The sequence below is a fragment of the Papaver somniferum genome, chromosome 7 (genome assembly GCF_003573695.1).
Source record: "Papaver somniferum cultivar HN1 chromosome 7, ASM357369v1, whole genome shotgun sequence".
Lineage (NCBI taxonomy): Eukaryota > Viridiplantae > Streptophyta > Magnoliopsida > Ranunculales > Papaveraceae > Papaver > Papaver somniferum.
Genome location: NC_039364.1, coordinates 213,718,820 through 213,734,662, shown reverse-complemented (window position 1 = coordinate 213,734,662; position 15,843 = coordinate 213,718,820). Strand labels below are relative to the sequence as shown.

Genomic DNA, 15,843 nt, shown 5'->3' with positions numbered 1-15,843 from the left:
TTCGATAGAAACAACACGTCGTCCATCATCCTCTCCAAAACATCTCTATAATGTTTTTTTTATCATTGTTGATTTGTTCTTATATTATTTTTTCATCCGCTTTTTCCTTTCTCAATCTTAATTCTACCTCAAGCCAATCAGACATACAACCAAGGTGCTCTATACTGTTTTCATGAGCTCCAAGTCTTCCACTCATGTTATTCCAGTCATTAAACCCAGTACTGCACAAGTGAAAATTAGTTTCCCTTTTCATGAACAATTTACAACAAAAACAGAATACCTTGTCCAATGATTTCGAATACACCAACCATCTCCTATCTTGTTTCTCAAAATTTCTCATTTTGAGAAAGTAATAATAGCTGGAGAAACAATCATTCTTAGCATCTCTGGGGAATATGATATTATCAACTCTTTCCATACCCTTCTCTACTAAAAACTCAACAAGTTTTTATCAATTGTGTTCCAATTGCCTGGATCAAACATGTCTCTATCTCTTAACTCAGCACCTTCATTCTCAATGTTCAGGTAACAAACACCATCATTCCCATTAAGATCATTCATATCATTAGCAACACTTCTGTAATTCTCATTGTCATTAACACCATTATCAACAACACCAACATTAACATTCCCCTAAATCCCCTCATTAACACCATTATTAGCAACATCAACATTCACATTCCCCTGATCAATACCATTACCAGCAGCCCCATCACTCACATTCATCTCATTCATGCCATTATCAGCAACATCATCATTCTCATTCCCCTCATTCATACCGTTATCAGTTGTAGCATCATTTTCATGTGCGGCATTTTCAACTATTTGTTGATTCCTAATAAAAAACATTGAATTGGGGTTTAAAAATTTTTGCCCTAAAAATCAAAGAGTGGATTTAAAATCAATCATAAAATATGAATGATAATCAATCTTGTGATTGAACTGGAGGTTTAAATTCACTTACCATGGAGATGGTGGAAATGATGCAGGGAAGGAACTAAGGAACAAGAAGACGAAAGTTTTGTAGAGAAACAGAGAGAAAAAAATTGGTCTATCATTCTCTGTAATATATAAGATTTGTTATGTTTAGCAATAAGCCTTTAAATTAAGCGCTTATTTACAATAGGGTCCTAAATCTCTTCATACACATCCTTTTATTTTTTGTAGTAAAGATTTAATCCTTCATTTTTTTTTGTTTAACACAAATCCACCCCTAGACAAATTCTCGTTTTTGCTGCCCTCGTTCTGTGCTGCCCCAAAGTCAACCTTCTTTGACCTCCCCTCAGGGCCGCCCTGGGTATTATAAAATGACGTGTACGTAAAGAGTGCATAATATTGTAAAAAACTTACGGGCACTGAGACTTGGGCACAAGCTATACTAAGATACTAGTTTGAAACCCGTGCTACGCACCGGGACTGCTGGAATTTCTTACACTGAGGCGGGGCTTCTCCCCGCACCCGTCCTAATAAGAGTTCTTATAACCTATTATAGAATTACTATCCAACAGATTGACAATTAACAGTTAAAACTTTCTAATAATCAAATATATAATCCTATTATAATCTAAACATCTTACATAGTTTTGAAAACTAATTTCAAGCAATCTCACAAAACAGTAATCAATTCTACAAATAAAATAAAATAAATATATTTAAGTAATCTCTAGAATAAAATAGTATAAACTATACATACTAAAGCATAATTAGATTTTTTCTTAGTATTCGTGTACGCATCTGGTACGATGAGAATTGATACCCAATTAATGAGGCGGGGCTTCACTCCGTACTCGTCCAAGAAAGGGTCTCAGTTAACAATCGTAGTGTGAAAAGACGAGGGTACCCAAATATACCGCAATCTAAAACTTTTCCACCTATAAGTCCTTTCTCCGAAAGTGATTGTCTATGGACTAAGTCGAGATAATACAACAAATCGGTTCACACTTCGTGTGATCGTCTATGGATACGAGATCGAGACATATGTTTACTTGGTAAAAGTTTCGGACTTAACCAAACACAATAGGATTGCTTATCAAGTAAATAGGAATTAACGTTTATGTAATTTACTTTAAATTATAATAACAACAATTATAATTGCGGAAAATAAAAGTAAATGACACAGAAATATAATAACCGCAAATGCAGAAAAACCCCGGGACCTTGTCCAGAATTGAATACTCTCAGGATTAAGCCGCTATACAAAATCAAACCAACTTCGTATAATTAAGACCAAGCAACTAAAACCTATAGTTCACCTAGTTCCCTCTGCATTTCCACGCCTCCAACCTGTAATAAGTCACGTACTTGAAACAATTCCTTTGATTCGTATTCCAAACAGTAAAGGAACAACAAATCTGTTTGGTATCAACTATTTTCAACCAAGTGATATGAGTTCGACAAAGGCTCTTCTGTTTATCTCAATAAATTCCTTTGTCAGGTTCTTAGATCTATCTTATTATCAACTACCGAAGTAATTGTTAAGATTTTGCAATCAATATTTTTAATCACAAAGAATTGTATTGATGCCGATCTACACAACTAATCAATCTAATCTATCACAAGGATAAATCGATTATAGTTGGATGCTCTTTTAACGAAACAAGTATTGTGCACACCAAATATTATGAATCCCAAATCAGAAATCTTCAAAGTCTTCTTAGATATTCAATAAACACCTGCACACAATCAACTTTAATCTCTTGTGATCAATCACGCACAGAACGGAGTCTGTTAACAATGGATTATCACAAGAAATCTTTAGATCTACAAGCAGTCTAAAGATCCCCGTCGAAACTTCGATCTAGTTTGAGTGAATCTTATATCAGAATAGAAGATTCTCAAGAATAAACAAACTAGGTGCAATCAAATTTCAACCACCGTTAGTCAACCAAATCAATCGAAAACAAAAGATAAACCGCAATTATCTAATTTCCCACCAACGGTACTAATAGAGCTTCCCAATCCCAAAGAATACTTTAAACTGAGCGGCCATAAGAGATTTCTCCTAATTAGGTTACCCTCCTCTCCGAATAGGCGTCTTCACCAGTACCAGCACAACTGAGATATTTCTTGTTGTACGAGGATTAGTTTGCTCGAAATGCAAACTTTCATATTTATAGACCAAGGAAGTTTGGACACCAAGGAATTTCCAAAACTGAAAATATTCTCAAGATATGCAATATATTCCATATTCGGTTTCCATAATTTCTGGAAATGCTTTGTCCAAAATAATGACCGAAAATATCTTGGAAAATCTCCAACTAGTAAATGCACATTACTAATTTTCATTTTTCTAAAATAAAATTAAAAACCTTAAATAAAAGATTCTCAATTTATTTTATTCGACCTGGGATTTTCTTCCTTTAGCTATTAAGGAATAACTTTGAATACTTAAAAATAAGCGTTACCGCACATGTTCAAAGTATGTCGACATCCTTACTTTTTATGTCCTCTTTCATACTTACAATCTTGAAACCGATTTGCCACACTTCCAAACAGGTTTAGAATTGGTTCATTTGATTTTCAAGAACTACGTGATTGATCAAGAACACTCAATCATAAATCATGGGTTTAACGGTTCTACCAAAACAAGCTTCAGTTCTACCTCCATGTGAGTACTGTGCATAGTCACACTAGCTTTCCAAAATTCGGTTGACTAGGTACTAGGATCGGTTCCCCACATATGTATGGTATCTAACTTGTACTTGCTGCACATGTCCATAGGATCGGTTCCCCTTTTCCTAAAAACGTGTTGCACATGTCCATAGGATCGGTTCCCCTTTCTGCTAAAAACTTGTTTCACCTCATATAAGGATCGATTCCCCTTTTTGATAGGTTGCACCTCTTACTAGGATCGGTTCCCCTTTACACGGAGTTGGTCATACCAATAACACAAAATAGATCATACCATCTCAGGTGATTACTTAAGATCGGTATCACTAATAAAAGTCATACCAATACAAAGGTCAGGCATTTGTGAATAGTTTTACCAAGAAAATAAACAAGTCATGAGCGGTTATACTAATCACACATATTGGTAGTTCAATAGATATGCGGTGAATAACAATACCAATAATACCTGGCGATTTCTCTTTCGATTCACAAAACAAGTTCATGAATTTACTTCCTTAAAACAAATGTAAAACATTGTTTCATATGATGAAATTGTAGATGGGGAAAAACGATTCGCTGGTTTTTTAGGAAAGTGAAGAATCGAGCGCGTGGGAAAGACTTCTCAACCGAGAAAACTGCTGAACCTCACACAGATGCACTGCAAAGGGAGTGCTTAGATTCGAGAGATCAATCTGTAGGACTCCAGCCTAAACCAAGTCAATGGCCGTTCCAGAGTCAATTCGGTCACAAAGAGGGAGATGGGTTGATCTGTAGGAGGGAAGGTGAGAATTGTGTGGGATCAATGATGATCAAGGATTGTGGATGTGTTGAAGGTTTCTGCAAATTGATGAACCGCTGAAGTTGAGTTCTGCGAATAAGTTCTAATCGAGTTGTTGACGAATGATGATCATTATCGGTTGTCCTCGATTTGGACTTATTTATATTGCAAGAATGATGAACACCCTGATCCCTGTAAGTGTGACGGTTTCTTGAGTGAAAGAGTGGGAAAATGGAAGATCGTGCTGAAACCAGTTCTAGGTCGTGCAGAGACTTGGTTAACCGTCCACCCACTACTTTGCTAACTCCTTCAACCGTTGCACGACTTACTCACATTCTCATCGTGGATGAATCCACGTGCCGTAGGCCGCCAGATCAAAACCCTAATTGATATCCCCCATGTGACGTGATTGATGTCTCACGATTCGTGGAGTCTGCATGACATACTGTATTTTGATTAGTCACGTTGACTGATTAGACAATGAGTCTAGGTTTTGTTGAATTGAGCATGAATAACGAATTGCTCAGTAGAACATTTGAGTAACTGAGCAAGTATTGCTCGACGAATTACTGAATATCGATGGTTGGATTAATATTCGAGCAATTGAGCAAGTATTGCGAATTACTTAATATTGATAGTTGGGCGATTGAGCAAGTATTGCTCAATTCGACAAATTACTGAATATTGATAGTTGGATCAATACTCGAGCAATTGAGAAAGTATTGCTCAATTCGACGAATTACTGATGAATTACTGAATATCGATAGTTGGATCAATATTCGAGCAATTGAGCAAATTAGGTCAGAATTATGAAAACGTGTGGGACCGGCTTTGCGCAAGCCCTAGGGATGACCCTGGTCGGTCAAGAAGGCATGCACGAGTTACCATGGTGTCCGCGTTTCCGTACTGAGAGTTTCAGTATTTTCTAATGTGCGTTCGAGCAACATTGTGAATTTTCAGAAGAGTTTCATCTTGACTGAAATTCTTGATTTTTGTTAGAATAAGCATGTATGCACAATTGATCAATATTTTGTAAATATTAAAATAAGAGTATTTTAACATTTAAAATCGCCGTGAGAGGCTAGCCGGTCGTGTGACCATGTTTGATTTTGGTTTTTCATGATTTGAGCAAAATTTGAGAAATTATGACGAAATCATGATTTTTGCTCAAACCGAGGAGTTTCATGAATTGAGGAAAATAATAATTATAAAAGACTAGGGATTGCAAGGTGTGGGACCGGCCACAGCTAGGGCATGGCCGGCCGACTATGTTGCCCGGTCCCACAATACTTTCCCTAATTTTATATTTATTATTTTTCATGAAACCGTGATATTATGGAGAATCCATGAGTTTTTGTTGAAACGGAGGAGTTTCATAAAATTGGGAAATAATAATTATAAAAGTCTAGGGATTGTAAGGTGTGGGACCGGCCACGGCTTGGGCATGGCCGGCCGTCTAGGTTGTCCGGTCCCGCACACCTTTTCCTATTTTATATTATTATCTTTCATGAATCCGTGAAGTTATGGAGAATTCATGAGTTTTGCACAAACAAGGAAAGTTGCTAAAATCAAGGAGTTTTCACGAGTTCATAAAAAATAAAAAAAAATAAGGAAAAATAATGGGAGAGGCATGGGACCGGCCACGACCGGCCAGCCGGTGGGCCCGGCCTATGGCGCCTCTTATTATTTTGTTGTTATTTATTGTTTTGGGAAAATTAGGCACAGACCCAAATTAAATAATATTCTCATTGTCAGGCCCACAATTAATTTTTAGTTCTGTGACACCCATAATTATATGAAATTATTAAAATTGTCTGCATGACAGACTATGCATCCGCATGACGGGTTATGCATCAGGGGTATAATTGGTTATACAACTTGGATATAACATATCTAAAAATCTGCGCCTTGGAATTTTACAAATTTTGTATCGTTGGAAATTTTTTTAAGAGAGATACGCAATGAGTACAAACAAGAATATCAAATTTTTATTTTTCACGAAAAAATCGGAGATGATCATCATAGAAACTGCAAGAGATAAAGAAAGCAAATGAATCCAAAAGATGCAAGTACCTCTGAGAGTGCAGAAACTGCTGCTTTACGGATGCTTACAAGTACCATCGTTTCCCGGAGTCAGCTTATTTTAGACTACGCACTTGAAATTGAAATTACTATCCTCAAAATGGTGCACTAGCTAGCAATAACTGCAACAGCTGAGCTAGTGGTTTCCAATCCCTACAATATTCAACTAGGAGTATATTTTCGACATTTTTGATTGATCAAATTGTATTCAAAACTGCTCATATGCGAGCCAAGTAAAATATCAACACGTCAGCTAGTGGAAACACTAGAAACATGCTTCGACAACTTCTGGGAAATTGCTCCCGTTGACAATAAAGATTCTCTTTCAGAAACTTGATTGTTGGAGTACTGCGACTTTTCGTACTGCTTAACCCACCCTAATAAGATGAGGTGAATCAAGTTGTTGCCCATGCATTGATCAGTGCTTATGATGACTGTAGGGCTGCAAATTTGGATTGGACTAACCACGATATATAATTTCATGTCTTATTTCTCTTGAACACAATCACAAGAACCCAAGGCTGACCAGCAAACCCATATCAATTCAAAGTATCACCAGTTCTTCCTTGCAACTCAAGAACATCACTAATTTTAGTCTCAATATTCAATCCAACAAAAACCCATCTTCAGTCCAACATCAACTTTGTATATAAACATCAATTCCCAGTGAAGTTCTTCTCTTAATCCTTCTCTGAGACTCACACGGAATACCCAAAACCCAATTACCAGCAATTACCCATACAACAACAAAAACCCAATTCCTAGTTTAATTTCAGATTCTCCAAAACCTCCATCAATCTCTCAAATCTTCTCATATAACGTCGAACCAGAACTGACACATCTTAGTAACATCTCCAGTAATCTTCACAGGCTCCAATTCGAACTCGTAGAGAAACCCAATCTTTCTGCAACATCAAATCTCCTTTCTTTCATCTCAAATTCAGTAGCAGCACCAGATTTGTCATCAACAACTGATAATCATCTTCCTGTTATTCTCGGGAAATTGCAAATCCATCCACTGATTCCTCGAGTTGAACCTCTTACATCTTCTCCTTCAGGACACGAGTTGAAAAAGGGGATCAACAGTTTGTAGATCTGGAAATATTTCAGGAATTATAAAGAAAACGAAGCGTAACGAATTTTACAATTTCAGAAAATATGGGTTTTAGAATAATTTATTCCGTGAAAATGGGTGCGAGTGTGAAATTTTATGAACGTGGGTTTCACAGTGTCCAAAATCTGGAAAATGGGTGTGGCTGTAGTTTTCACTATTGTTTTCTCCTATTTTGCGTAGGATTCCTCATCTGTCCATATTTTTTGAATGCTCGTTTGTGCATCCGGGTGGTCGTTCGTGCATCATTGTCGAGTATACTTGCACCATTTTATGGGGCTTACTCAGTGGTAATCCAGATGCCCGATTGTTGAGTATTTATTACTAATTTATGAAATTCAGTGGAGAATGATTCATGAAACTGAGTAATAAAAGTGAGTAGTTATTTATTATCAATCCATAGGATCAGCCGTGGATTCGACCATGAATTCAGAATGATAAAACGAGCATTACCATTCCACGGGATCGTGGATTCGACCACAGAATCGGGGTAATAAGATTATTACCATTCCATGAGATCAGGTCGTGGATTTGACCATGGAATCAAAGCAAAAGATAATTATTTATTGCCATTTCATGGGATCAGGCCGTGGATTCGACCATGGAATAGGAGCAAAAATATATCATTCTGGGAATTCAGTGGTGAATGTCACGGCAGAATTAATCTATTGCAGAAAGGATATTAGCCAGTTAAGGCGTCACATCCATCCTGAATGGTGCATAGTCAGGGAGTCACGGGTGTTGCTTACGACCTGAAGGCGTTAATGCTCTCAATCTACGGAGAACCGCCTGAGTCTATACACGGTCTCTCCACATAGTCAGGGAACAATGAGTGTCACCAACGTCATGAAGGCGTTAATGCTCTCAATCTAGGGAGAACCGCCTAATCGTTCTTCTATGTGAAGGGGGTCTCTCTCCTGTAGTCAGGGAACAGTGAGTGTCACCGACGTCCTGAAGGCGTTAAGCTCTCAATCTACGGAGAACCGCCCAATTACGTTATTCTACATAGAGGGCATGATGAAATGTCAGGGATTGAACGCTCAGCTAGTGGAGGCTTTTCGACATACATGTTCATCATGGCTTCGTAAAATATGAATCGTCGCATGCCTGAAATCCGTGTCAAAAACATGCATCATTATTTTACGGTTTTGACCTTTGTTGAAAATCCACCATCAACATTAAGTCCCCTGCTTAGTGAGGGACAGTCATGTTCCGTAGTATGCATTAAATGGTGATTTTCAGTCGATGAGATCGGTGGTTGAACTCAGTCTATAAAGGTATTTTCAGAATCCTCAATTTTCTCCAATGGTGTCATGTACGAGCAAATGTTCATGTGAGGACTCTAATAGCATGATATGGTGTCATATCGTGAACACAGAAAGATGAGGCACTGATGATTTGGACAATCGGAAGTCCAGTTTTGGTCGGTTTAGGGTTCGCGGGACCAAGCGTAAAAAAGGAAACCCATGTTTTAAGAACAGACGTTTGTTCATTCGTTAGTTTAAGAAACAAACAAAATAGACTTGATTCTAATGATAAAAATTTTGTCTATGCGCTTTCACGGAAGCCAGAATTTTATTTTTCAAATATGTAAGATTTCACAAAAGGGAATAAACTCTCGTTTCAAAAGTGGATGCTCATACGAGAGAATTTTTTTTTTTCTGAATAGACATGCATGTGCGTCTGTTAGTAATAAAATTTAATCTATGAGCTTTCATGAAAAAAAATTTTTAATACGTGAATATGCAGATTTTCACAAAATTGAAAGACTCTCGTTTCACAGACGGATGCTCGCGAGAGGGAGCAAAGACATATACATATATTTTCAAAGTTACATGAGTTTCAAGTTAAAATGTATATTTTTGTAAAATCAATGTTTTGATTTTGAACAACTGTTGGAAGTGGACAATTATTCACGGCGAAATAATGTTTGTATGTGAGTTTTCACAATTATAGAATGGACATTTGTCCAATTTTTGAAAAACCAGTGAATGTTCACATAATGAAAACTTATGTGAAATTAAATTTTAATTTTCAGTAATTGCTAGAAGTAAACAATTTTTGATAAAATATTGTTTGAATGTATTTTGTGATCTGATAGTGTATGCACAAAACCAATGGGTGTTCACTCGATAGCAGTCGCTCACACAGTGAAAATTATGTGAATTTTTCACATGATGGAAGTTTCGTGAATGGTTCACAGTTTTATGAAAATCACGTTATGGTTTTGAATAACGAATTTTGTTCGTATTTGAAGGTTCGAAGGAGCGAACAAATTCTCGAGATTATGATCACTACAACTAGTGAAATTGTAAATAGGTAAGAGTTGGGTGGTTACCATTTTTGTAGATGCTGATGTGAACATATTTATTCCATGATTCATTGTTTTGTTGAATCCTGCGCTTTGTATGAATGATGTGCTGAAATAGCCATTATGCAAGAATGACTGACTCCCACGATGATACTTCCAAAGATGGTGTCTCCAGAGATGACATCTCCACGGATGTGACTTTAAGAAATAGTACTTCTGGGACCTCTGAGTGATGGTGAGAGATCCTTCATACTGAGTTTTAATATTTATCACAGGATGATCGTGTAGTGATATCCCGGATCAATGTAGACTTCACGGAAATGGAAGAAAGTCTTCAAGGCGGACAATCCAGAATTAAGTACCACAGGATGTTAGCAAATGACGCGCAGTCCCCAGCCGTTGCTTTGGTGAGTTGTTAGCGCTCCTTGTGTCATGACTTTTCCCTTCCCGTACAATTAGGATCACGAGACCAAGGTTTGTTATTTATTTTCATAATCAAGCCTTGAAGGTCTTCAATTCTATGCTGGTGAACAAGTGATTTCTGAATCGAGCGTCGAAAAAGAAGTCGATGTAAGTACCTCTTCGTATAATTGTTCATAGAACTCCTTGAATGAAATATCAATAATTGTTGTTGATGTATCCGGGAGGAGATTTTCATGAATCGAGGGAGCACTGATGATGCCCATTCATCTTCAGAGGATGGTGAAGAAGAAAACCCTGGATTTCGAAACCGAATGAAAGTAATGATGTTTCCAACAGTGATGTTGGTAATTCAGGTCCTTTGAGCACTTTAGGGAACACTCCAGTAAGTACCCATCATATATTTTCTTCATAGAAGTACGAAATTGTTGATTTTTGAATGAATGAATGAGGACCCATACGAATGAATGAAAAAATTTCCGAAATACGTCACCAGAAAATTCAGAATTTTCCCCTTTAATGAAAACGTTGTAGAATCTTCGTCTGATGTCGGATTTTCGCAATATACCCATGTTTATTCATCCTCAGAAAATTTCCAAGCTTTAGCGAAGAAGCTTTTCGGATTTTGAGCACGTTTAGGAGCTAAAATCGACGAAACAGAAAACTTCCAGGAGGTTTTCAGAAAATTTCAGCTGGTGCGTAGTCCAAAGTTTTGGCCACATCGTTTCGCTCGTTTCTCCAATTGATGTTTTGGATATGTTGTAAAGAAAATCCATACGAAGAGAATGGTATATGACCCATCCCAAGATTCTTCACCAATTGCTCACAACTCGTCGGTTTGTACAGGACAGTGTAAAATCATCTCAGACGAGCTTGTTGTAAAACACTCATGTTGTGTCTTTAGACCATTCGCTTGTGTCTTGAACGGTTGGTGAAGGATTTTAATGTCATTGATACATTTGAGATCAGGACCCCTTGATTGATACATGAGAGTGGTCCTTGCAGTGTCATCTTGTTTCTGTCAGTCGCATAAACATCAATTGTGAAATCCTGGTCACGGGATCATAATTGAGGTTGCTCTCGAGAGGGGGTGATGTAATGACCATGGTTTCATGTCCCGGTGGTAGCATTACTTTTATGATGAATTATAATCACATGAGAGTCTGGTGCCACGGGTCTTGGACTGTGAAACTAATCGCCATGATCAGTGGACCGTCAGTCCCCAGTATTTTGTGAAATTTCCCCTTTTCGTTTTCCCTTCTTCTGGCGAGACCTAGATAGAGGACCCAGGTAGAAAAATTGATGTTAAGACCTAGGTGGTCGAAGTTGGAGGTACCTTGACGAAGGATTTAGCGGAAGGACCTGGTGGACATCGATCGACTGTGGAGGTTATGAATCCCGTCTAAGAACTGCTGCTTGCATGTTGTATGCTCTGGAAGCTGTAGGTACCTCATATGATGTCGGAATTCGATGATTGACCCTAACTTTTGAAGCTAAGAGACTGAGTTATCACATGAGAAAACAATCACTCAATTTGGAGTTGCGGAGCTCAGACAACGAAGCGTGCACATTTGTAATTTGTTATCTCGTACAAATTTTTAAGATTTCGTAGACCTGACGGTAAATGTCATATCTTTCAGCTAGTATGTCCGATTGGTGTGCCCTTTTGGTATATTGTATAAGAGAAATACATGGACATCTTTTTTTGAGAAAGTATTGTCCCATTCCTCACCCATTGGTACGTTTTTGTAAACCCATGGCCTGAAGTGTGTCGTATATCATTTGTAGAGGCGATGAGAACATCTTGTAGAAGACTTTGATTTGTACCCGTCTGTCATGCAAGATTTGGGAAGACGTTCATGTTATCATGTCTACACATCTTGATATGAATCATTAGGGCTTGAATAAGTAATCCATAGAGTAACGCTTCAGAGAATGGATAGTTGATGAAGCCGGATGTTGCGCCTGAGACTGATGCTGAGATCACAATTAAATTTTCTCCAGAAATTCTTGCTGATGCTGAGACCATGAATGGATTTCCTCAACATATCCTTGTTGATGCCGATACTATGGTTGGAGTTGCTACAGAGACCGAAGATGATAGTCTTTGGTCTTCCACCCAGTGAGCCTTTACATGCACGAACTAATTGGTGAATTGAGCATTCCTAAGATGAAGGTGTACTAGGATTTCAACCCAAATTCTCCTGAATATGACTTTACTGTGAAGTGGCTTCGTTAGGGAATATATGTTGTTGCGCGGTAGATGGAAGCAACAGTCTTCATTCTGGATATGATTGGTGAGGAGAGGAAATTCCCTAGTCGTGCAGGGGCTTGTGATGTAGAAAGGTTTCGTTTGATGACGTTTCATGTAATCACATCAGGTTGTAATGACTTGTTATGTGGATAACATTTATTGAAATATATTGAATTGATATTTCCAATAAAATCAAGTCCCTAGTGCATCCCTCATCCACTTAGCAGAGTTGAAGGAGTTTGTAGCGTCCATTAATGAATGATGTTGCATCTGCTTCAGAAGTCTTACCATTGGATAATGAAGACTTATCGATTGTAATTCAGCTGCACTTTGATCGTGTCGGTGTTGAACCAGTGTGTCACCATCGAGATATTGTGCTGAATCTAAAGGCGCTATTATCGAAGGTGTACTCTAGGATTGGGAGTACAATTCGAAGGCTTCTTATATGCTCGAGCGCTGAAGCGTCGAATGTCTTAGGATTGATCGTATTGGCCCGTGTATCTTCTGTTGATTCGGCATTCCGTTGCGATAGCGGGATTCAACACTTGTGCATACATCAGAGATTTCTGATACTCGTGGACATTCCTACAAGTCTATGGAGAAATTCCCAAAGTGCTCTTTTCCATGCTTCTTCATCTCTCAGTAGTGAATGTCTCGGTGAGATGCTCGATTCGAAGCGATGTCAGATTCAACCACTTGGTGAAATACTAATGCGGTGAATCTACCATTTATAATGTATTGCAGAGTTGCTAGCAAAATTGAGTCCCCATGCTAGGATAGCATGTGAGGAAATAAATGACATAGACATGGAAGGAATGAGACTTTCCTGAGTGAGGAACCTCTTGATGAATGTATATGCATCTTTTGCAGGTTCTTGCTTCAACCTCGTCAAAGTTCGAAATTTCTCCAAGTGTTCTGATGATGGGATGGCGAGTAGCTTCTTTTCGAGTGATGCCTGCGGCTCTGAGGGTTTTCAGTGGAATAGTGTTGATAGAAGTGACATCATCGATCAACGTTCTCTCAAATTCATTTCCTTGGAGATTGACTGCGGTAAGTAGTCCCCAGCCGTACATCTCTTTGTCTATGGCTAAAGGCTCAGGAAGTATTTTCGGAATGGATTTGCTGACACGATGTGATTCAGAGCCGTGAGCATGTCTTTCTTTTGATCTCTTAACAGATAAAGCAATTCGCAGATGTGCTCGATCAATGACTGAACTGCTTCGTCGGAAGGTTGCTCGGAGATATTAAAGTTCTATGATTCTCCATTTCTTCTTCGGTCGGCTCTCTCCTGGTGAATGGAAATTTGGTTGCATCATCTTGAATCTAGACTTCCAGTAACTCGATCACTTCTTCGGTGAGAAGAGAGAAGTTTGAGTCCGTCTGATCATTTCCCCATTTGTTGATGTAGGGTTGAAGTTTGTGCATTTCAGGATTGTTCATCCTCTCTTTGCGCTTCCGGAGGAACCTGAGAGATTTTAGAAGCATGCTTGTGTTGTGGTGGCTCGGCTTTCCTTTTGCTCCGTCCAGCAACAACGTTCATGGAAGGTTGGAGATTGTACTGATTTTTGACTAGGCGTCAGATGCTTCGAGATTCCTCGACCTTGCAGACTTTGCGCTTTCTAGTAAAGCAGATGCATTAGTTGCTGATCGCTTGGCTGCTTCATGGAGTTCTGAGAAAGTATGGAACCAGAGATTTTCCAGCAAATCTCTATAGACTGAGATCATCCCGTTGATGCAAAAATCCACTAGTTGTTGTTCAGTAACGCTGGGATCATGACAATCCAAAGCCTGAATTATGAACCTCTTCACATAGTCATTGGGATTTTCAGCGTTCTTCTGTGCCATCCTTCCTAAGTCAGAAAGAGTAATCTACTCAGAGACGAAGAAGTATTTCCTGTAGAAAGCGTTAACCATTGCTCCCCAATTGGCGATGCTTCCTGGTGCGATGTTGTTGTACCAGGTATATGCCCGGCATGTCAGAGATTTTTAGAATTCCTTTAGCCGGACAACATGATTGTGTTCATACTCCCCTAGAGCTTCTAAGAATCGAGAAACATGTTCTTGGGCGTTCCTAGTTCCATTGTACAGAGTAAACGTTGGAGAAGTAGAGCCCTTTGGGAGAGGAATCCTTTGTGTAGCATCCAGGTATGGAGGTTGATGATGGTGGACGGTGGGCGTAGTTTTTTTTCCACAGTTCTCCATGAAACGCTCCATCTATTCACGAGTGATGAAATTGGCAGGCTCTCCTGATGACGTTTTCTCTGCAGCCTTCTGGAATTCATCATCGTCGATTGTATGCATTGGAATGACTTTTGTATCGTCACTTGAAGCAGGTTCTTTACCTTTTCCCTTTTCCTGAAGTTTTTCTGACATCTTGTCAGTGAGAGTTTTGAGAAAATCGAACAACTCCTTTTGTGTTGCAGCCATGTCAGTTTGATTCTTGGCAAGAGTCTCTTGCACTTTGATGAGATCAGCTACGGTAGGAGGATTTTCTCTGATTTCTTCGGGAGACCGGCTGAAGAGGGGATTGTCTCCAATGTGGGTTTGAGGAGGAGTGGTGTCACCAACTCCGATGTTGGAAGCATGAGTAGTTTTTGGAGTACCACCATTGTTGCTAGTGCTAGCGTTGTTTTTGTTAGGATTTTTAACTGAACCTGACCTAAGATCAACCATTTTGTGAAAATGTGAGATTGCAACCAAGAGATTAATCTCCCACTGTGGTCGCCAATCTGTAGATGGGGAAAAACGATTCGCTGGTTTTTTAGGAAAGTGAATAATCGAGCGTGTGAGCAAGACTACTCAACCGATCAAACTGCTGAACCTCACCCAGATGCATTGCAAAGGGAGTGCTTAGATTCGAGAGATCAATCTGTAGGACTCCGGCCTAAACCAAGTCAATGGTTGTTCTAGAGTCAATTCGGTCACAAAGAGGGAGATGGGTTGATATGTAGGAGGGAAGCTGAGAATTGTGTGGGATCAATAATGATCAAGGATTGTGGATGTGTTGAAGGTTTCTGCAAATTGATGAACTGCTGAAGTTGAGTTCTGTGAATAAGTTATAATCGAGTCGTTGACGAATGATGATCATTATCGGTTGTCCTCGATTTGGACTTATTTATATTGCAAGAATGATGAACACCCTGATCCCTGTAAGTGTGACGGTTTCTTGAGTGAAAGAGTGGGAAAGTGGAAGATCGTGGTGAAACCAGTTGTAAGTCGTGCGGAGACTTGGTTAACCGTCCACCCACTACTTTGCTAACTCCTTCAACCGTTGCACG

General features: G+C 38.9%; 1 protein-coding gene across 1 annotated transcript; it reads right to left on the bottom strand.

The window, feature by feature from the left end:
- Positions 1-429: 429 nt before the first annotated feature.
- On the bottom strand, positions 430-14,992 carry LOC113295909 (N66 matrix protein-like). Its single transcript, XM_026544242.1, has 3 exons — positions 14,788-14,992; positions 679-875; positions 430-633 (listed from the first exon to the last, which is right to left on the bottom strand). Exons 1-3 carry the CDS (start codon positions 14,990-14,992, stop codon positions 430-432), a joined length of 606 nt encoding a protein of 201 aa, XP_026400027.1.
- Between the last annotated feature and the right edge of the window lie 851 nt (positions 14,993-15,843).

Bases quoted from the DNA above. Each gene is read 5' to 3' on its own strand.
- LOC113295909 (XM_026544242.1), bottom strand. From the start codon at position 14,992: ATGGCTGCAACACAAAAGGAGTTGTTCGATTTTCTCAAAACTCTCACT. The intron at 876-14,787 runs GTGAATAGATGG...TTTGATTTTTAG, and splicing joins GCCTGCCAATTTCATCACTC to GGCAAAAATTTTTAAACCCC. The intron at 634-678 runs GTGAATGTTGAT...GAGGGGATTTAG, and splicing joins ATGGTATTGATCAGGGGAAT to GGGAATGTTAATGTTGGTGT.